The 23,352-nt window shown below is 37.9% G+C and overlaps 1 protein-coding gene across 2 annotated transcripts in view; it reads left to right on the top strand.

Annotated features, from left to right (window-relative positions):
* sncaip (synuclein, alpha interacting protein) overlaps positions 1 to 23,352 on the top strand; it is a 250,325-nt gene that overhangs the window by 194,107 nt on the left and 32,866 nt on the right. For both annotated transcript variants that reach the window (XM_028805251.2, XM_028805252.2), the window contains exon 5: positions 18,688 to 19,541. In XM_028805251.2, the coding sequence (XP_028661084.2) occupies positions 18,688 to 19,541 (854 nt within the window). The remainder of the gene's footprint in view (positions 1 to 18,687; positions 19,542 to 23,352) is intronic.

Below are 23,352 nucleotides of genomic sequence, written 5' to 3'. Positions count from 1 at the left end.
ATGTCAACCTTGAAAACAATTATCCTAAAGGATCTGCAGCCATTTCTGAGATGCTGAGGTAGAACACGACACAGTTTGCTGCACCCCATCTGATGCACTCGTGAAGAAAATGAGGGCTCTCAAAGAGAACACTTGAACCTGCAAACTTGTTATATTTTCCAGGACTATATCTTTATCTTCCCCACTAAATCACAATTTAGAAATGGGGCATAGGGTAACATTTGTGGGTTTAGTGCATTATTAATGAAATCTCAAATTACACTTGGATAAGCAGTGGCCAAAACCTCGGAATTTCCAGGCAACTTATTTAAACAAATGCCAGGTGGTTAAAATATCTCTTTAAATTAACATATTAGTGAAAATATGCTGAACAGAAAAGAAGGGATCAAATTATGGCAGGAATGGCAACACACTAGTGCAGATGAATTACAGCTTCGGAGTTCTGGGTTTAAACCCAAGCCTGACATCTTGATTAAGAGTAAGTTCATCATGAGGCACCCAGTGTTGTGTAATGGGATGGGACATTCAGGGGCTCATAATGTGGGTGGAGTGGTCCTCCAGAATCATAGTGGGGCAGCAGTTTTATAAGGCTATAAAGTTGTACTACATGCTGGCAACACTGATGCTAGAGAGTTCTGGGACTTCTAGAGGAAGTCATGATGTTAATATAATGAGGAAAGGCAGTAACAGAAGGGAATAAAAAAAGGGTTGTTCCTGCTTTGCTCACGATGTCTGCTGAGATAGGCTTCTGATTCCCTGTGACCCTGCTCAGTTTACGTAGGTTTGAAAATGGATTGATGTACATACTGATAAAAAACAAATGCAAAGAATTTTTCAAACACTCATTCCTGACAGTATGAAGTTTACTCTTTTTGAGTTTTATTATAAAGACCATTGTACAAAATATGCCATCTGACCATTTTCTGGGCCCATTTATTCCAAAGAGCCGTGGATCTTGGGACCTAATCCAATAGCATTGGATACAAAACAAGAACCTGTCAGAAATTAGGGGGACAAATCATTGTTAGGCACACTCATGTACACAACCACAACTGGGTGGTACTGAGCTACCAATCCACCTAATGTGGTAATCTCCAGGATGAAACCAGAGAAAATAGAAACTATACAATTTCACATAGAGAGTAACAAGACCCGGATTTGAAAGGACTCTGAAGTAGTGGAAACGTTCTAATAGATGAACCAGCATGCCACCTACAGTGTGTGCAAAATTTATTTAAATACATTTACCAGACTGGGAAATACACATTCCTCTTTTCCAGTAATCTTAAGGAAGTGTTGAATTTTGTGGGAAATATTCCTTTTAGCAAAAGAAGATTAAGAGGTGAACAACACCTAGAAGTGTTTAAAATTATGAAGGGAATTAATACAGAAGACTGAGACTGTTATTTTAAAATGAGTTCATCAAGAACATGGGGACACAGTTGGAAACTTTTAAGGGAAAATTTCATACAAACATAGGGAAGTTTTTCCTCACAAAGAACGATAGACACCAAGATACCAAGTAGCGTGGTAGACAGTAAGAGTTTAGGGACTTTCAAAACTCGGCTTGATATTTTTTTAGAAGAATTAAGTGGATAGGACTGGCGAGCTTTGTTGGGCTGAATGGTATGTTCGCGTCTAGATTGTTCTAATGTTCTAATGTTTAAGGGGCATTGTAGAATGCCTTCTCTCACTTATAAGAGCCCATCACCTATATAGGCGTATGAACAATTGGAGCAGCTGCAGAAGATCAGAGTATGATACAGTATGTTGAATAATCTTTTGAAAGAATAAGAATATACTATAAGTTCATAATGTGTAATATCACTGATGTCTGTGTGAGAAATGGCACAAAGTTTTTATGCATTTATTGGCAAGATCTGCAAATAACGATAAGCTGCTCAGAGGAATATCCACTTAATTCTGTGTTTCTAATCAGCATATTACGAACCAAAAATCTTAACAGTTATTTACTTTTTTCAACGTAAACAACATTCAAACACTTTGTAAGTAGTAAGGTTAGTAGACTTTCGCACAGTGAGCTGGTAGTGCGCATTGAACTCACCACTTCATGACTTCAAGTCCAAGGGTCAGTGTAGCCACTTTATAATTTATATACGTTTTCTATTAAATTTAGAAAGAGGGTTTTAGTGTATGTTACAGAGGGACATGTTAAAGCTCACCCTTCTCATAAAAAGAAATGCAGTGCAGTCATTGCTTTCACTAGCAGCACTTAAGAACTAGCAATTTGTGTGATCTACTTTTTTGATTCTTCCCCGACCTCTTTGAGTCACTCTTGTTCCTATAACAGTGATTTATTAAAAAAAGAGCTCTTGAAAATACAAAATAACAAAGCCATTAAGCCATTTTATAATTAATTAAAAACTGTGAAAGCTCTGAAGATGTCTTCACTTTCCTGGGGTTTACTGCTTGACGCACGTGTTTGCTGTTCATTATACTTTGGCAGATAATCCTTTTTTGCTCCTCTGCTGTGTATCCCTCTTATAATGAAGGAAGGCCTGTGAATATGCTAAACCGCTTTGTACTTTAATGAGCCATTTTAAACTTTTGGGGAAACGAAAAAAAAAATCTAATTTAATTTTCCATTTGTGGCTTAGCGTTGCCTCCTTCACACCATGTTCAATGAATTACATGTGTGGCATGTTTAACTCCCTCGATCTAAATAGCCAGTTGGTGATTTGCCTTGTTTGACAACTGTCCAAGAATTTCACTTACGGTGGCTTGATTTCACTTTGCTGCGAAAATGAAAACCACCAAATGAGTAAGGTGTTCTGATAAACGGCCGCACAAAACTGTGGGTGAAAAATATTGCTGACAGACGTCAAAACACGGAAATGTGACTTTTTCTCTGTGCTTTTGGTTTGGCCAAGACCCCCTGTTCCGAGTAACTGATTGGCTTTAATTAGATTTCCAGTCAGCATAGCTTTAAGGAACTTAGTTAAACGAAGTTAGAACAGACAAAGAAGTAGCCTCGCCAAGAGAAATAAAGAACTTTAAGGCAATAAATTCTTCAATCTCCTCTATCTCTCTTTACGAATTGTGTAATTATTTTCATCAAAAGGCTGCCAGTAGTTAGCACTGTTCTTCTTCTTGAATTCCAACCCGGACACTGTATGTGTGGAGTTTTCTTGTTCTGTGCATGTCTTCATCGACATTCTCCATTTTTTTCCCATACTAAAGTTAGATTACAAATTTACTGGATACTCTAAACTGACATCATGTCCTGGCTTGTGATGCCTGATGCAGCCAGGATAGGTCAAGACTATTGCAACCCTGTATTTAAAGAATCAGGTAAAGAAAATGTACAGTAAAAAATAAAAAAACGAGGCAACAATTTGCTCACACTTTATGTTTGGTATTTAGCCCCATGTTTTATTGAGTAAAAAATTTGAATGTCTTGTTATACAAATGTATCAGGGGGTCTCTTTCCAGGCTCTGCTGAGATATGTAGTACTGCCCCAAAGTAAGAGGGGGTGCTGTCACAAACATTGTCACCTGTTTTTGCCTTCACAGTTCAAAGAAAACACCCACTGAGAGCAACTGTGTCTATCCCTTCCAAGACAATTCCTTTAAAGCCACACAGAGGAGGTGGCTGAATTTGACTCGAGCTAACCTAAAAAAATGGAGGAAGGATCCACTCAGACAAGCAATGATAATCTTAGAGAGAAAGCAACAGCCAATGTTTTCTGTTTTACAATACTATCGCACATTCATTTTATTTTCTGTTTAAAACAATTAAATGGGACAACCCAGTTAGTGTCCCAACATTTCTTCCTTTTCCTTTGTTTCACTAATATTCAACCACAGTACTAAATGCATCCAAATAAATCAGGAAAAGTCTATCTAATATTGCAAATTTAGTGTGGCATTGTCACAACGGTGAATCATATAGACTCCTGAATTTTATTTACCATATGTATCATATGCTAAATTACACTAAAATATTAGGTATTACTGTATTTACTTCTAGCAATCTTTATATTGTAGGTAATTATTACAGCTTTATTTAAAAGCTTAACATTGCATGGCAAGACCATCCATCCACCTATTTTCTTAACCTGCTTAACAAGGGCATGGTCACAGGGCAGCTGGAGTCTAACTCAACAAGCATGGAGCACAGCCAGGAACAACACCTGGACATCACAGGGTGAACATGAACACACCTAACTACCTAACCAAACTAACTACCTAACCTACTTGTCTTTGGACTGTGGGAGAAATATGGAGCATCAAGAGAAAATCCAAAACGAAATTAGGAAAACATTATAAACTCTGTGCAGGGAGTAACTAGGATATGAACTCAGGTTTCCTTAGTTTGAAGCAACAGTACTACCATTGTGCCACCATACCACCCCATCTGTGGTTATGCTTACCTAAATATTTGTTATATCTAAAAATTGTGAAAAATCTATTATTATTTAATGCCCATCCTAAAAAGTATATTTTGTGGCACAGTGATAGCACTGCTGCCTCATAGTAAGGAGACCATTTTGACTCTACTGTGGAGTTTAATGTTCTCCTCATGTCTGTGTGGATTTCTTTTGGGGTTTCCGGTTTCCTCCTACAATCCAAAGACAGGTGGGCTGACAATGCTAAACTAGCCACAGTTTGAGTTTATAAGTCTGTTCATCCTGTGATGGTGGGCTGGTCCCCTGTCTAGGTGTTGTTCCTGCCAGTGTCCTGTGCTTGTTGGGACAGGTTTCAGCTGCTTTGCACCACTGTTCTGGATAAACAGGTTTGGAAAATGGATACTTCTACCATAAAGGCTTATGCTTATAAATAAGGCTGAAATAATTACCTACAATAGGATGATTGTCAGATGTACTGTATATATTACTTTATATCTTTGTCTAATTTACCATGTGATACAAAAGTAAAATAGGCTCAAAATAATTTGGTAGTCTTAATCTGATTTACATTTGTGACTAAATTTGAAAAATTAGTTATGGTTAGTTAGTTTTGGGTTTTCCTTACTCACTGAAACACAGTGCTAAATTTGTCCAGATAAAGTGTATGCAAATTGCTACCTCAGAATTTTTTTTAGGTTAAACAATAGACCTTATTTTACAGAGTAAGTGTATGTGCTAAAATATATAAGCTCAATGAGAGCCAAACAGTAGCAAGATTCTTTGCAAATGGATTTCTTAGGAAGTGGGGTCTAGTGCAGGGGTGTCGAACTACTGCAACTGATGGAACATAATTCTGTTGCCTTAATTTCAAATGACTTATATTGAGTAGCACAGGGGTGGGCAAATTAATTCCTGGAGGGCCGCAGTGACTGCAGGTTTTTGTTCCAACCCAATTGCTTAATAAGAAGCACTTATTGCTCTAGAAACACTTCTGCTTCATTTTAGTTATCTCCCTCGTTAAGATTATGAACTCTTATTGCTTATTTAAGTCTTAAACAGCTGCATTCTTGGTTTTTAATTGCTCCTTATTAGCAATAAGATGCAAATGACAAACGAAACCAGCAGTTATCCATTTTGCTTGTTACCCTTTACACCTGTGTGTATTTATCGTGCACTATTTGGTTTAATTAAATACTTGGAAGGAAAGAGAAGAGAAAAAAGTGAAGGATTGAGAATTACCCATCCGTTTTACACTTCAAAGTATTTGGATGATATCCTTAGAATGGAAAAAAAAAATCTAGGACTTGACATAGCAGAGTTAAAGCACTAACAAGCCATGAAATGTAATTATTGGCAAGGATTGTTTTCTAATTAAGCAACTGGGTTGGAACAAAAACCCGTGGCCACTGCGGCCCTCCAGGAATGAATTTGCCCACCCCTGGAGTAGCACATACACGTTACTAAGATTCAAAGCAAGGCAAGCGGCTAACTCAGGAGTCTCAAACTCAGTTCCTTAGATGGACACCATTTTCACTCTAATTGATGTCTTAATTAGAAGCCAATTCTTTTTCTTACTGTTTTTTTTAGCGCTCCCACTTTTCCTCACCAAACATTTCTAGAACTGTTGATGTTCTTTTTTCTCAGACCACAATCAAATATGTTGTTTGGATGAGAGTGGTCCAATATTTCTGTGGCCTTCACCTGGTTCTTTCCAAATATTTTATTGAAATCGATATTGTACAGGATAATGGACACAGTGCACAAGAATTCATGGAAGCTGGTCTTCTCTCAGGGCTCTTTATATCTCATTATTCTTTGTCTGTTGGTAAAACAAAAAACAAACAAATAATGACATTGAATATTAAAAGCAAGTCAATTAAAATTAACACAAAATAAATCTGCTCCATTCACACCAATAATTTGGTAATAATTAAGAAAGTGGCTAGAATGGAAACCTGCATCCAGAATCTCAATTTAACATTCCCTCGGCCTATTAGCTAAGGCATTCAACTGTAAACCCAAGGTTGCTGGTTTCGGTCATGCCTGTGTCCGTGTGACCTTAGCCAGTCCCTTTAACACTAGAATTACCAAAGCCTACGAAAAAACTTGTAAATCCGTCCCACCTTAAATCCCTTCGCACCTCTCCGTCAGTGTCTTTTGTCTTGTAAATGTGTTGATAAGCAGCAAGCAGCCTGCTATCACATCCCCCCACCGCTGCAGAAACGTTTCTTAGCTCAAGCCTGTTTACCTGCGTGTCAGTTGCTTAGAGTTGTATTGAGTAAATACTATATTGTTATTTGGAACACATGCATTTCATGTGTGTTCCATGTCTACAACAATCTATGAAAATACAGTGCATCCGGAAAGTATTCACAGCACATCACTTTTTCCACATTTTGTTATGTTACAGCCTTATTCCAAAATGGATTAAATTCATTTTTTTAATCAGAATTCTACACACAACACCCCATAATGACAACGTGAAAAAAGTTTACTTGAGATTTTTGCAAATTTATTAAAAATAAAAAAATTGAGAAAGCACATGTACATAAGTGTTCACAGCCTTTGCCATGAAGCAAACTGTCTATATAAGGTCCCACTGTTGACAGTTCATGTCAGAGCACAAACCAAGCATGAAGTCAAAGGAATTGTCTGTAGACCTCCGAGACAGGATTGTCTCGAGGCACAAATCTGGGGAAGGTTACAGAAAAATTTCTGCTGCTTTGAAGATCCCAATGAGCACAGTGGCCTCCATCATCCATAAGTAGAAGAAGTTCGAAACCACCAGGACTCTTCCTAGAGCTGGCCAGCCATCTAAACTGAGCGATCAGGGGAGAAGGGCCTTAGTCAGGGAAGTGACCAAGAACCCGATGGTCACTCTGTCAGAGCTCCAGAGGTCCTCAGGAGGAGGAGAACCTTCCAGAAGGACAACCATCTCTGCAGCAATCCACCAATCAGGCCTGTATGGTAGAGTGGCCAGACGGAAGCCACTCCTTAGTAAAAGGCACATGACAGCCTGCCTGGAGTTTGCCAAATGGCACCTGAAGGACTCTCAGACCATAAGAAAGAAACTTCTCTAGTCTGATGAGACAAAGATTGAACTCTTTGGTGTGAATGCCAGGCGTCACATTTGGAGGAAACCAGGCACCGCTCATCACCAGGCCAATACCTTCCCTACAGTGAAGCATGGTGGTGGCAGCATCATGCTGTGGGGATGTTTTTAGTGGCAGGGACTGGGAGACTAGTCAGAATAAAGGGAAAGATGACTGCAGCAATGTACAGAGACATCCTGGATGAAAACCTGCTCCAGAACACTCTTGACCTCAGACTGGGGCGACGGTTCATCTTTCAGCAGGACAACAACCCTAAGCACACAGCCAAGATATCAAAGGAGTGGCTTCAGGACAACTCTGTGAATGTCCTTGAGTGGCCCAGCCAGAGCCCAGACTTGAATCCGATTGAACATCTCTGGAGAGATCTTAAAATGACTGTGCACTGACGCTTCCCATCCAACCTGATGGAGTTTGAGAGGTGCTGCAAAGAGGAATGGGCGAAACTGGCCAAGGATAGGTGTACCAAGCTTGTGGCATCATATCATATTCAAAAAGACTTGAGGCTGTAATTGCTGCCAAAGGTGCATCGACAAAGTATTGAGCAAAGGCTGTGAATACTTATGTACATGTGATTTCTCAGTTTTTTTATTTTTAATAAATTTGCAAAAATCTCAAGTAAACTTTTTTCACGTTGTCATTATGGGATGTTGTGTGTAGAATTCTGAGGAAAAAATTGAATTTAATCCATTTTGGAATAAGGCTGTAACATAACAAAATGTGGAAAAAGTGATGCGCTGTGAATACTTTCCGGATGCACTGTACAGTACATCGTTAAAACAGAAACATTTTTCATGTTTTAGTAATAATTGACAAAATGTAGACATGGAGCATATAATGTGTGAGGCCTGAAGTCCAAATATCAAATAAACACTTTCACAAAAGGAACAAGTATAACAAAACAAGTGCGCTTTTATTCAGGAATATAATTGCAGAAAAAGAACCCACGTTAGTGTGTAACATTGACATGACTTTAACACGACTGCTTTGATGGCGTAATGGTAAGAACTGCTGATGGGTAATCAAAAGGTCATGAGTTAAATCCCGTACGACTCCGTTTTGAGAAGTGAACTGCTCTTATTCTTACTATTTTAGAATAAAAACATACATTTGATTTGAGTCTGTAACAGCCGGTGTAAATGTATGATACTTGTAAAGGTTAGCGTTGTTTTTTTAATTCAGTTTTATTCTCCCAGTTATCTTCACACTCCCCCCGATCTGACACTGCTGTTTTCACATAAAGACGCACTATTGCAGAGTTGAACTCAAATGATGACGAAGGTTCTATATCTGAGAAAGAATGCACATCACACTTTTGCTGTCACTGTACTTTGTATATAAAAGCCAGATCGAATGTTATTTACCTATTTACCTTGATTTATTTACTTATCTTCCTACAGCATAAAGTCACAAGTAGACTGCAGAGCTTCCCGTGTGCATATACAAAGTACAGCGACGGCAAAAGTGCAACGTGTATTCTTTCTCCAATGTAGAACCCTCGTCATCATCTGAGTTCACCTCTCATATAGCGCATCTTAATGTCTGTGTCAAACTGTGAAAAAGAAAGGTTGTTAACAGTTACAATCCATTCTAATCCTGTAAGTTACCTTGAATAAAAGCTTCAGCCAAGTGTGATATAATTTTTAGGTTGTAATGGAAACAGAAGTAACAGAGACGACTAATTTTATCTAAATGGGTGTTGGGGAGCAACAGAGTATTAAACACACATCCTGCACATGCTAAGCTGTCTTCTTCTATAATGCATGCCCAGAATATTAAAGCTTCCTTGTTACTCCTTCTTTGTCCTGTGCAGTTCTTACATGTTACATGGAGGAGTTGGCGCTGAACATCACTGAAGTGCAAAGGGATGCTCAGAATAAGTCACTGCTTACGAGTCAGTGGGCAAATAGTACTGTTTCTACATCAGTTCAAATAACTCCCTTCACCTCAATTAGTAGCGCAACTGATTGTGTAAGAATTTCACTATATTCTGTACATGTGGCAATACTGATCCTATAAAGCTCATAATAGTGATAATCAAATAGTAACGTATGGCAACAGTGAAGAAAACAAAACTCTTTTTTGATTTTGGATAAAAGGAACTATTGAGGTTGATAGTCTCTAAGGAAAGGCAAATGCAAGTCTTTATGAAGTAGGCCAGCAGGCTGCCCAGTCCACCCCTCTGCTTTTTTTACAATGTAATCCCTGTTTTTGTTGGAATACAACAAAGGCCTGGCTCGAGGTCCACCACAAATGGTGCTAATGGTTCCCATTCACTCTGATGTATTTCTCCAAATCCAGGAGAAAAAACGTTGCTAACTAAATCTTTCTCACCCTTAGCATTTTCTGTGCCTAACAACCACCAGTCAGTGTTCTGCCTCGGTTCTACTTCAGCAAAGTATTTAGTCAAACTCTGTAGCCTTCTCTCTCTTTTTATGATTAATATCAGAATCATGACCAGTAAGTGAACTTTATTTTTTACCTCTTGTTTGTGTCATTGTCTTACAGCCAATTGACTGAATTGAAACATGCATAATAGTAACCTGGCTAGTTTTTTCTACATTATTACCACCTTCAGATGTAAAGGAGACCACACACACATTACTTTGTGTAGTAGTTTTAGTTTGTTTTTATGCTTCTTATAATAAGGGAGTAAAAGCTTAACATACTGCAGACTGAAATAAGGAATGAGTAACATTTTTTATTTTTCACTGTACAAAGTGAACCAAACACACTGTCTAATTAAATAAAGCGTCAAAATAAATTTAGCTTTTTACTAGATAAGGAAGGCTTGGGTTCAGTACATTAAAACAGGTGGACAGAATTCAACTGTTTGCTAAAAACACAAGTGTGGTGGGAAATTAATAAATAAAATAAAATTTGTGTATATTTTATTCATAATATCAGGATAATAATAAACTTTAAGGTAGATAGATAGATAGATAGATAGATAGATAGATAGATAGATAGATAGATAGATAGATAGATAGATAGATAGATAGATAGATAGATAACTCACTACCCTGACAAATGATAACTTGTGAACTCCTCAATAAAGTGTGCAGGAAATGTAGGTGTCTGAATACTTTATGGATACTTTTAGATTTAAACAGTACACTTATACATATATCTAGATATACTGTAGATATACTGTATATATAAACAGCACACATACACTATATATATATATACCAGTAACGGCGCACTGCACGATAATGTGCAGTGAATTCACTTGACTTGAGCATTCATAGTTTTCATACTCTTTCTCTTTACGTTTAGCATTTGTTTGCTCAGAGGCTGATGCACTTGCGCTTTTCTCCACTCTAGCAGCCCGCTTCTTCTCTTTTTTCGTCGGCATCTTTTCGTGTTAAAACTGATTAAGTCAGTGTTTGTGTTGCAATTATTTAGAATGTTTTCCTGAACTTTTTACTTAAGCTGGCACTTAAGATTTCAATCTGCCTCAAGAATGATTTAAGATATGAAGAGGTAAGTGAAGAGACAGCGAAGGTGGTAGGGATAAGAACGGCACCGGTATGCTTGCGTTGCATGACCTGCGTTGATTCTACAATAAAATAAAAATAAAAAGAGTAATAAAATCATCACCCCAAAAGCGTACAGTAGAGGTCACATAGTATATGTGTACTAAATTTCAGGTCAATACGTCAAACGGTTTGTGAGCTACAGGTGATTTAAAATCCTTGACAGACAAAGGAACAGCCACGGTAGCGTATTATATAAGATGATACTGTGTGTGTATATATATATATATATATATATATATATATATATATATATATATATACAGTATCATATATATAATATATATATTGTGGTGGGTGGCTGGGGGCCGTGCCCAGCTGGGACGTGGAGAGGGACCAGGAAAGGGACTATGCCTCCCCCGGACCACGAGAGGGCAGCCACCCTGGTTTGTGTGGGGGCCACGGAAATTGAGCATCGAAGCGCAACCCTATAGGGGCCCGTGGCCACCACCAGGTAGTGCCCGGAAGACTGTGAAGTCCTGGACGTCAGCACTTCTGCCACACCCAGAGGTGCTGGCAGGAGTATTACCAGGGAAACCCAGAGTATCAGGAGGACATCAGGAGGAATCTGGAGCACGTCCAGGTGGAGATAAAAGGGGCCACCTCCCTCCAGTCATCAGCTGGAGTCGGGTGGAAGAGGACGAAGCTTGGAGGAGAGGAGTGGAGGCGGCGAAGAGAGGACAGGATTGTGAGAGGCCTCGACTGAGGATGTGTGGTTCAGGGGCACTGGGTTGTGTGCGGGACTGAATACTTTGTAAAAATGGTGAATAAACATGTTGTGGTATTTGAACCATTGGTGTCTGCCTGTCTGTGTCAATGCTGGTCTCTACAATATATATATAAATATATACATATATACATATACAAGCATATATACATACACTGCCATCATGACCTGTGAAATAAGACACAAAGACATGTTTTGTAGGGTTGGGGTACTATTAGTTACATCTTTTAATATTTAATGATGTGATGTTCTTTTATATTGCTGTCAATTCATTTATTCTTTTCAGCTTTTTCTGAGCTTTTCTATGCTTCAGAATCACCTCATCCTCTTTAGCTCTTACTGGTCAAATGACAACCACACTGTTCAAATATAAACCTCATGTTATTATGCCAGTGGGGCAGTAGGAAGCTGGGGGGGATGTGGAGGCTGGGCATTGTTATAGCATTTTGGGCTGGTGGGTTTCTTTTGGGCGGGAGGTGAATGTAAATGTTTGTCATGTGAATATCTAACGCTTAACCCCTTCCTTGTGTGACTGTTAGGGTATACCTCAAACAGGAGTGGGCTTTTGTCTCACATTTATTTGACATGTGACAATAAACTGAGACTGGAAGAACAGACGAGAGGAGGCCAGAAAGCTTTTTGGAGTTAGAGCTAGGCAAACCTGTTTAATCTGCTCCCAGCATGCAAAATAACCAAGGCTTTTTCAGTGGAAAGTTCCTTCAGTGGAACGAACGTCTGTCCTCACTGAGTGTCTGGTCCAAAAGAACAGCACCTTCCAGAGATAGCTTGTTCTTATGGCGCCCAAGGTAGAATGGGCATAGAATTTTCTGTGTGTTGTGGGTGGAGCAGGGCATCTTTTTTTCTTCTCTGAACTGCAGTGAAAAGAGAAAACACACTTAGCTCCAGTGCTTCTACTCATCCTGGAATCATAACACTTACTGTACCTTGTCAGAGCCAGGAAGGTGGTCCCCAGGTATGCACATTATAACAGAGTAGTTAATGTATGAATCTGTTATGCTGACCTGTGTAGTAACATTGTCACAAACCACTGCAGAAAACTGATTAATTTTTCATAAGCTACAGTAGAGGTTCTGTGCCTCAACTCACTAAGTTTAGTTTGTCCACTCTACAGTTGCCATCATGTTGTATATATAATATTTAATGCTACTCATTATACAAACATATCATATAGCATGATAATAGTTATAATAATGATTACAATTAAATTACCAGTAAAATAATTAAACAAATAATATGTATAACATGGGTAGTATATAAGGTGGTATATGAAGAATGTAACATGAAGTAATAGAGCTTAAATTTCTTTTCAAGCAGTTTCACTTGAAAATATTGTCAGAATCTTTTTACATTAGGTAAGTTAAACTTGTTTGGTAGCAGCAATAAGTGTTTTAAAACCAGTCGATTGTCTGCTATCTTTTGTTTTCAAAGACATAACTTTCTAATTATAATTTTTTCAAGTTTAATCCTCAGAGATCCTCTGTTATTTTCATTAATGTGTGCCAACTGACTTTTAACTTGCACTTTCCTCATTGCGTGTCTTCCAGAATGCAGTGACTCGCCTAAAGTTTTGAAGGTATTAGCTACAAAGTCAAGTCCACAGAAAAAGTCACAATACACAGGATTTCAAGTGGTTCCGTATACTGTTCCCTCTGTTAAAGTCTAGACCTGTCTGTATGAAGTAAAAAAAAAAAAAATCCCTGTATTTTGAAAGCCCAGACAGAATTCATTTCCATGAAGTCTTTAATGGTTCCTGTCAGAACAAAACAGCTGGGAAACATATGGCATTCATTTTCGTATATCACTTGGAAAGAATTTAACATGTAAATAAAACTAACATAAAAGTACTCTCTTTTTTCTAAATGCTTGAATCACATACAATGCTTGGTGTACTGTACGTTAAAACGATTAATTTTTTTGCTGTAAGTTACTTTACATTTTACCTGCTATTAACAAATAAAGGTGTTTAAGTGCAGAGCACTGCTGAGGCTCCGTAATTCTTGTGGTGATGTTGTTACCACTGTTTGCTTTGCAGGTGGCACAAGTCATTTTATTTTCAAAGAGCATGCAGTGTCTGTTTTAGATTAATGCTTTTACTCCAGCTTACAGTCCAAAAACAAACAATAATTACCAATTTACAAATTGTTATTTTCTCTTTATGTTATTCATTTTAATTTTTGTTCATTAGCAAACTGGTGTCCTGTTCTGGGTTAGATCCTTGTGACCCTAAACAGAATTAAGTGAGCTCAGCAAATCATGGATGACAGTAGTCTCACAGTTTCAGAATTCTTGTTTTAAATCCCAGGCTGAAAACCGTCTGTGCGGACTTTCTCCCTGTGGCTGCAGTAAATTTTTGTTTTATTTTCCCAGGTATTTCAGTTTACCTCCCACATTCCAAAGCCATGTAGGTTAACTGATGACTGTAGTTCTGCACTATACATACTGGGGTTAATTCCTACCTTATACCCAATGCTGGGACTCCAATGTTCATCTACAACAATGTTGTACTTAAATTAACTGGGATCAGTTGTGATAGATAGATAGCTGGCCCATTTAAATTTTGTGGGCCGCTGTTGATGTGATGTTACCAGCCCAGCATGCCACAGCATAGAAAATCGCACTGGCCATCACAGAGTTATAGAAGACATGAAGAATGTCACTACCCACATTAAAGGAACATGGTCTCCTAAGGAAAAAGAGCTTGCTCTGTTCTTTCTTATATGGTTCCTCTGTGTTCCGAGACCAGTCCAACCTGTCATTGATGTGGACCCTGAAGTACTTATAGGAGTGGACCACCTCTACATCCACTCCTTGAATAGTGACCAGCCATAGAGGCTTTTTGGTGTGGCGAAAGTCAATAACCAGTCCCTTGGTTTTGCTAATGTTAAGATGCAGACAATTCTCTTTGTACCAAGAAACATAGTTATCCACGTGACTCCTCAGTTCTGTCTCATCCCCTTTATCAGTACACCTCATAAGTGCAGAATCATCTGAGAATTTCTGCAAGTGACATGACCTGATGTTATATTTATAGTCTAAGGAGTACAGACTGAAGAGAAAATGAGACAGGACTCTATCTTGTGGAGCACCAGTTGTTCCTCTCATCCATATCAGAAACATGAATAGATGAGGGAAAAAAACGAATGGTACAGACATAACTGTTTGTAATTTATAACATTCACTCCCAGATTCATTCAATTCAGTGCAAACATGCAGGAGGCCGGATCCTATTCTGGGCAGCATTGAGTGTATGGCATCAGCCAGCACTGGTGCCAGTTCATCACAGGACTTACACACACACTCGGTTTCGTGCAGGGTCAATTTAAAGTTGCCAATCAAATTACCTGTATCATTTTTTTGGGGGTGTGCAGCCATTCAGACACATCAGTGTTGAGTACCTTATAAACAGGCCCTCGATCATTGTTGAAAGAACATAGTGATCATAACTATGAAATATTTTTTCATTTGTGGATTTTTTAAAGCAATAGGGTAGTAAATCAACATGTTTTTAGAGAAAGCATACTCAGACCATGATAGTAAACATGTCAAGATTAGATATTCCTTTTTGAAAGCCATTAAACAGAAAAGGGAATCCTCGATATAAACACAATCATTTCCATTTTGTCTCAGTGCCCATATAAATATGTCATCTCTGTTTATATGGCTCTAGTAAACATCTCCCCTTAACACATTCTTTTGAATCTGCAGCCTGTTGACAAGAAAGAGAAGAGGCAAGTTAGCCATATAGTTCGGTCATGATGTCCCTGTCATGCTGTCATGGAATTTAAATACAGGCTTAAATAACTGAGATGGGATGAAAGGTTAGAAGTGTACAATAGTGAACATTGCTCAGGCATGGAGCAGAAGTGCAGTCTGGTCTGGTGCCAAATGGTGACTGGGCTAAGTCATAATAATATTTCATGTATACACAATTCACCTATATTTTTTGTTTAAATTGGAGCACGGGAAGGTTAAGTGACTTCCTCTGGTTTACACAGCAACTGATTCAATGTTTAGTTTTGTTTAAGGTCCAGTAGACTACCCTGCACTATCATTGGTTTTGCTGAAATTAGTAATTACTGAATCCCTTTTCCTGCAATCCTAAATTGGATAAAGGATAGATTTTAACAGATGGATGAATCCCCTCCTTTCATTAAGTGGGATTTTGAGTCATGATGAAAAATACCTGCAACCTAAGGATACCAGATTTGAGCAGGAGTGATTGTGACAATTCATCCCATAGTCTACACATCAAGCATAGAATCTTTGAATCTTGACACTTTGACAGTGTATCCAAAATCACTGGTTCACGGCCTGTAACCAAACTCTGTCCATTTTAGAACAAAGTAGCAATTGGTAAATACTCATTGGCACTATACAAAAGCATGATGAAGAACATTTTAGAGCCATTCTCCTGTGTGCACCAATCTGAACTTTTACCGAATAAAAGTTTCTGCTTGACTGATGTGTGAAGTCCAAGACACCTGGCATTGGTTTTACTTTTTATCTCGGGATCAAGACCACGTTTTTCTTTGCTGGCACATTATGACTACGGCCACGCAAATTGAAAACATTTGTCTACTGGACTTGTTTTCCAGAGGGCTTTTTTTTGTATTTTATCATTAAATGTTTTGAAGTTGAGAAAACAAATGTAATCATTTCAAATACCTAAGCATTTAGGAGACGCATATTTTAATAAGCATTAACTTCATTCTGACCCCAAAAAATAGCTGAGAAGCTGTGTTGTCCAAAAATACTATAGCAAAATTTTTAAGCAAGAGAACGATATTAGATATAGCAAATGTTAATAAGTGTTGTGTAAACTGTAAGAAGGAAAGAAATTAATTTATCCATAATAATTCTTGCCACTTTAAGAGCTGGAGTGAGTATAAAGCTTTTATAGCATATAAAATAAAAGTAAAAAAACTGAAAAACACTAAATACACCTTAAAATAGCAAACGTGAACAACATTTTCTTTCGTGCAGTTGATTGGTAAGTGCTGCAATTTCTTTTCTTTACTGTTTCATATTTATATATTTACATTATAAGAGTTGTTTCAGTCCACTTCTTTGGCACTGTGAATATTTTTATTGCAGTCAACATTTGGCTGTCTTTAATGGTTTCTTCTGCTGTCGCTGTCATTTTATGAAGTGTTTCAAGTTGTGTTGTTTATAATGATCACGTCTATTGCATGTGCAGAAGTTGACAAAACTTTCAGTGAAATCACATTTTTCATATTTATGATCATACAGCATCAAGCAATTCATCTATATTGAATGTAAACGTTTTTTCACTGAGCATTTTTTGCAAGTGGAGTAAGGGAAAGACTACTAGGCCATGAACTGGCATTCATTGACATTGATTTTTGGATTTAGTTTTGTGGTTTTCACGTTTGGTTTCTGATGGTCTTTTCTGGTAGTCCACACCTGGTTTCCACTATTCCTTGTCTTATATTAATTTTCCAATCTTCCTTTAACTGCTTGTTTTGTTCGCTGCCTCAAGTCACAAGTGTGCATACTGAGATTGACCGTTCATTTTTTTCTGTTTTTAACAGGAGACGGTAAATCAGTTATAATTTAAGTGTGTGGTGGTGTGGTGGTTAGTGCTGCTGCCTCACAACTGCAGTAGACTGCATTTAAATCCCAGCCCAGTCACTATCTAAACATGGATTCTTCATGTGCTTCCTTCCCCCTTCCAACATATGTGCATGCTTTGTTAATTGGTGGTTTTAATTGTCTCTGTCAGGGTGGGTGTCACTTCAATGGGTTAGTGCCCAGGCCATGACTGATGCAAATCGCATGCACAATACTCCTGGGACAGACTTTGGGTCCCCAATGTCCTAAACCTGGATTATTCAGAATTGAAAATTGAGTAATAAAAGTTATTTTAAAGTGTTATGTTTTATAATGCTTTATGATTTCCATCCTCTTATTGCTGATTCCAAGGACTAGGTGGGTCCCTTGTCTGTCTATCTCTATTGTTGTCCCTAAGTAACTCTTATGTTCATTGGTCTTATAGAGGCAAACCCTCAGTGAATTCGTGGATGCTGCTCCAGCTGCAATAAATTTTACTGTTCTGATATTAATTCTCAGATAAATCTGTGGGGAGCCAACCCTCAGTGAATTTGTTCATTCTGTGTCTGTTGTCACTGTCTACAAGAAAGTTTGCTGTTCTGAAATTTTAATTCTATTATTTTTATCTCGGAGGCATGGTGGCACAATGGTTAGCACTGTTGCCTCATAGATCAGTTCACGCTTTTGGCCACGATAATCGGTCCAGCACAGTTGGCAGTTGCTTTCCTAGACCTCAGAACATTTAGGCAAACACTGCACTATTATAATCCTCTCAAAACTAATTCAGTTTCTCCTTACCTATTGACTTCAATGCATTAAGCCAAATTTGTTGAAATTCCCAAACCTTTCTGTGATTTTGCTGAACTTGAGAAGGGTGTGAATTCAGTGACATTCACTCGTCACTATTAGTAATCAATCCACCATTGTTAGCCTGATGATAATCTAATCCTAAATCACTTTAGCAATACACAGACCACTGATGCAGTAATGTCTCAACACAACTCTTGAACAGTTGCCAGTCCACCATAAGCTGAGAACACACGCACATCGTGGACTAATTAAACAACACCAAATTCACCAAACCTGCATGTCTTTGGACTGTGGGAGGAAACGCAAATGGAAATGGGGAGAACATGCAAAATCCACACATAGAGCACACAGGACACGAACCCTGGACTCCTTTTTGTGAGGCTACAATGCTACCACTGCCTAAAAAGCGTGTGCTATTTAAATCAGTGTTTCTCCATAAACAGAAATTCTCTGAAGTGCCTTTCATTAAAGGTTTAATTTCTATGAATGTAGTTTTCTGCATAATGGCAATTTTTCTGATTTTCCCCCTGTTGTTTTAGTTTCAGGCACCAACTGGAGTTGTGGTATGTTGGCGCTCAACAACAGTGGACTCAAACCTACCGGCATTGCAGATGTTTACAGTAAATTTAGGCCAGTTAAAAGAGTTTCACCTCTTAAACACCAACCTGAAGACACTGAAATTGAAACAGACAGTAAAGAGCAGGATCAGAAAGTCGACAGCCACAAAGATGACCCTTCTGAAAAGCTACATCAGTCCTGCAGCACTTGTCCCAGTGAAGGACTTGGGTTCAAAAGCAAAGACGGAGGGTGTGGCCTCTTATTTGGGGAGCTTGAACATTATGACTTGGATATGGATGAGATTCTCGACGTGCCTTACATTAAGTCGAATCAGCAGCTCTCTTCCTTATCAAAGGTAGCAGGAGAGAAAAGAACTGTGGGTGTAAGTTCCAATGACAAAGGTCATAGCAACAAGACCTGCTCTGTGATCAATTCCGAGAATCTGCCAGCCAGCATGACACAGTTCTGCGTTCTGGCCCCTGTGAGAGGCTCAGAGCTGAGAAAAGCACAAGCCATTGTTGCAGACCAGCACAGGCACACGGCAGGAGGATTAGAGCTGCCCCAGAGTTTGCTTGGTTGCACCTCCCTTCTTGACGCAGATGCTCAGGCAAAAAACTTTTCAAACAGAACATTTGCAGATCCTCTCGGTCATAAAGCCGACAAGACAATGCCTAATTGCCAACCCAGGTCGTTTCAGGTGCAAAATTCATTGGTGGACGGAAAGCTCGATGAGAACAGCAACAGAACTAGGACCAATCTGGGAGAAAAGAGTGAGGATGCGAAGAAAGTGAAAAGTATACTTAACATTGTCAGGGAAGGACAGATTTCATTATTGGTAAGTGTTCACGAAATCGAGGTGTGTAGCAGTGGATGTTCAACACTATCACGTGTAGGGCTGATAACGGCTCACTAGACAGCTTTTAGTATGTTATGTAGTAAATGATGGGAACCTAGTATTATTATAGCAGTAAGTGTTTATATTTTATATTATATGCGTGCTGGTGTTTCACATGTTTAATTTTTTAATACCAAAGCACATTTAAAAAAAAACAAGGAAATCTCTTTCCAAGCATTTTGAATTCCTTTTTTGCATCAATATGCAGAAATTAGCATAGTTTGTAGAGCCCAATGCCCTGCAACAGAGGAACTATTGTGGTGTCCTCATTATTATTCAGCCATGTTTTGTGACAACTTGTTGCTACGGTATTCATTAACTGAGGTTCACACAGCTTTGCCAGGCCCCTTTGACCCACACTGAGGCATTTAGTTAATTCCAGCTCCCTGATCAAACATCATGCTAATGCATTGCCGTGGAAACCTGAAGAGACCCTAGATGCCATCATCTGTCGGCAGGACTCCATGCGTTTCGTTTTACGGGCCAGAGAGAGAGAACACTCTAAAACAAGCATGTCTCTCTGAGTAGTATGGCTATACAAACCTAAATATTCATAGATTTACATTTTTTAGACATATTAACCAATTAATTGAAGTTTAATTGGCATTATGTGGGTAATATTTCCATTTGCCCCTTAGCATTGGGCACGGTGTTTTATTTTGTTAGTGCAAACCGTGACTTTCGTCTGTTTTCTAGAAACCAAATCCACAACATTTTTGAAGCTCAAGTACTGTTGCTATTGAAAAATTTCTACCATATGTAAGAAAAAATAATATTTTAACTATTTTTAAGCAGGGGTGACCTGACACTTGACATTGTGGTTCTTAGCTTTGCAGTCATTTGTCTGGTGTAAGACCTGAAGAACAAATGAGTTGTTTACATCCTTCAAAAATTTAGAAATGTGATAATTCAAGGTGAGCACCTTGATCATGCAATTGTTAGCAGAATAGAGGTTCAATTCCTCTGTAAGTCTTATGGGGAAAAAAAATGTTATTTTGATAAACTGAAGGAAGCACTGCTGCCTCACATCTCCAGATTACCGAGATAGGTTGTGGAGTTTGTAGATTTGTCCCCTCAGGTCTTTGTGTTATTTATATTTACTGTATTTTTCAGCTCCTGCCCACAGATCTTCAGATTGGTTTTGTGTAAGTGAGTGAGTGTGCCCTGGTATTGATTGCTGTCTTACACCCAATGTTGCCAAGATGCACACCACAAAGCTCAACACTGAATTAAATTGAGAGGGTCAGAAAATGGATGGATACAATGCACATATTTTTTTCATTTTTTGCCAGGTCTTTTTTAGAATTGTCTTACATATCTCTTATCTGACAATAAGCAACGTTAAAATTGAGTTGAAAAAGACCATAAGCAACCTGACAAACGAGAGGATACCCTTCAGTCCATCACTCTCATTTGTTTAGCTAAAAAGCTAAGCTGTCCCAAAATCTCATCCAGACACCTCTTAAACGTCGTCAAGGTTTCTGTTTCAACTACGTGTAGTTTGTTCCTGGCTCCCACAACTCTTTGCATAAAGAAGTTCTTCCTGGCTTCGCTCCTGAATATACTTACCTTTAATTTCCACTTGTGTCTATGATTATGTGATTCACCCTTAAGCTGAAAGAATTCTGCTGGATTTACTTTATCAGTGCCTTTCAGGATTTTGGAGCAGTGGATTAGGTCACCACTTAGTCTCCTCTCCTTGAGACTAAACAGATTTCATTATTTGAATCTGTCAGAGTACAACATGTCCATAAGTCCCGGGATGTACCTGGTTGCTCTCCTCTGCACAGCTTCAGGTGCTGCTATGTCCTTTTTGTGTTGATACAAAATAGTACAATAGACTGCAAGAACTCAAACCTTGCATAAGAGAGGTTTGGACTTCATTCTTAAATTGGAGATTTTCTCAACATTGTCTAGTGCAGATAAAGTTAATTTTCCACATTGAATTGAGGATGCCTTGTTTGAATGGATGCAAATATGTCTGTAAGTGTGCCTTGTAAAGTACTGTCTTCACCATCCCAGACTGTTTCCTGCCTTGTCAGTGCTCTGACACTACCTATGACTCTGTATTGGACAAGTGAACGAAAAAAATGGACAGGATGGATCCATGCATTAGGTAGCCATCATCACTAGTAAATTTAGTGGTTGTCTCTCTTTGTAACATATTACACTAATTTTTAGTTATTTACCATTCAGTACTTATTTTGTTTCGACAACAGATACTGGCACGATTAATAATTCATCTAGTCATTTTCTAATACACTTATTCTAATTCATAGTTACAGACAAGTGAAGCCTACTGTGGGAGCAACGAAAAAGCAGGAGACACCAGTGAATAGGTCCACAGGTTATCACAGAATAAACTCCTCTATACACCCACATTCATTCAGCTAGCCTGGAGTCACCAGTTAGTGTAACGCACAGGACGTGTGAGGAAAACTGGAGTATGTGAAGAAAATCCCACATGTCAGATAGTGACTGAGATAGGATTCACATTTACTCTCCAGGAGCTGTGAAGTAGCAGCATTATGCCATCCTTCAGACTGATTATGTTATTGACAAATAAGGAATCAAGAAAATCACTTATATTATTAGACCCTCTGTAGCTGCTAGTAGGTAAGGCAGGATCAAGCACGAGTCAAATGCATGCCAAAAGAAATCTCTCAGTCCAAAAGTTCATTTTAAAAGGTTTAGAGAAAATTAAAAGCAAACAGTCCACACAAGAATAAAGAAAATGATTGTTACACAGGTAGAATAAAAAGCAAAACAAAAAAGGGAAGAAATGTCTAATATATAGACACTATAATATATAATATATATGCAAACATTTAATATAACATATAAAACTAGCAAATGGCTCTAACACCTTCTATGTTTAAAGTCTGGCAAATAAACTCATTCAAAAAACTTAAAACTTAAAATAAAACGTTTAAACAACTGTGCTACCTATTTTAGGTTTAATTCAAATAGAAGTGTTTTCCAATTAACAAAAATTAATTAATTAATTAATTAATTAAATACAAAGTGAGTCCCAGTGGTGATTGGAGTTGCATGTTCACCTGGGGGTCATCTTCCTTATAATGAAATAAGTCTCACTAAATAAGACCAGATGTAACTATTCAATTAAAGAAAACCAAATAAAAACAATGAAAACATATATTATTTTTTGCTCTCATTTCTATACTTTATTCATCACCCATGTTAACAATTGCACAATTGTGTTTAGTTTGAAAGAACAAGAACTTGTTCTGTTCTTGTTTTTTACATACACATATATAAAACATATACTTTATATATAGAAAATATGGCATTTAGATGTCTTACTTAAATACACCTCCAGGTAGTCTTGTCATTTCTGTCTAAATTGACTTCTGCCATCTTATTTTAAGTATTATTTCATCTGTTTGTATTCATACCAGATACATTCTCTCTTTATTTTTGCTTAAATTCAAATTCGCATTCAACTGCAGATCTATTAGCATGGCAAGCAACTTTTTTCACCAAAGAATTTATGATATATTAAGTAATTAATTTATACATTAAATAATAATACTAATCTCTGCAATTTTTATTTTGTTCTGAATCCTGCATATTTTATATAAAGGGACATCAACATAAACATTTCAGTAATATTTTTTCTGTACTATTATATAATTAGGACATTTGTGAAAATGTTGCAATATTTGCTATAGATGTAATTGGGTGTAGTTTATAATGTAATTTTCAACATTTAAGAATGAAGGGTCCTTTA

Source organism: Erpetoichthys calabaricus, chromosome 7 (assembly GCF_900747795.2).
Source record: "Erpetoichthys calabaricus chromosome 7, fErpCal1.3, whole genome shotgun sequence".
Lineage (NCBI taxonomy): Eukaryota > Metazoa > Chordata > Cladistia > Polypteriformes > Polypteridae > Erpetoichthys > Erpetoichthys calabaricus.
This window is presented reverse-complemented; position numbering and strand designations above follow the sequence as displayed.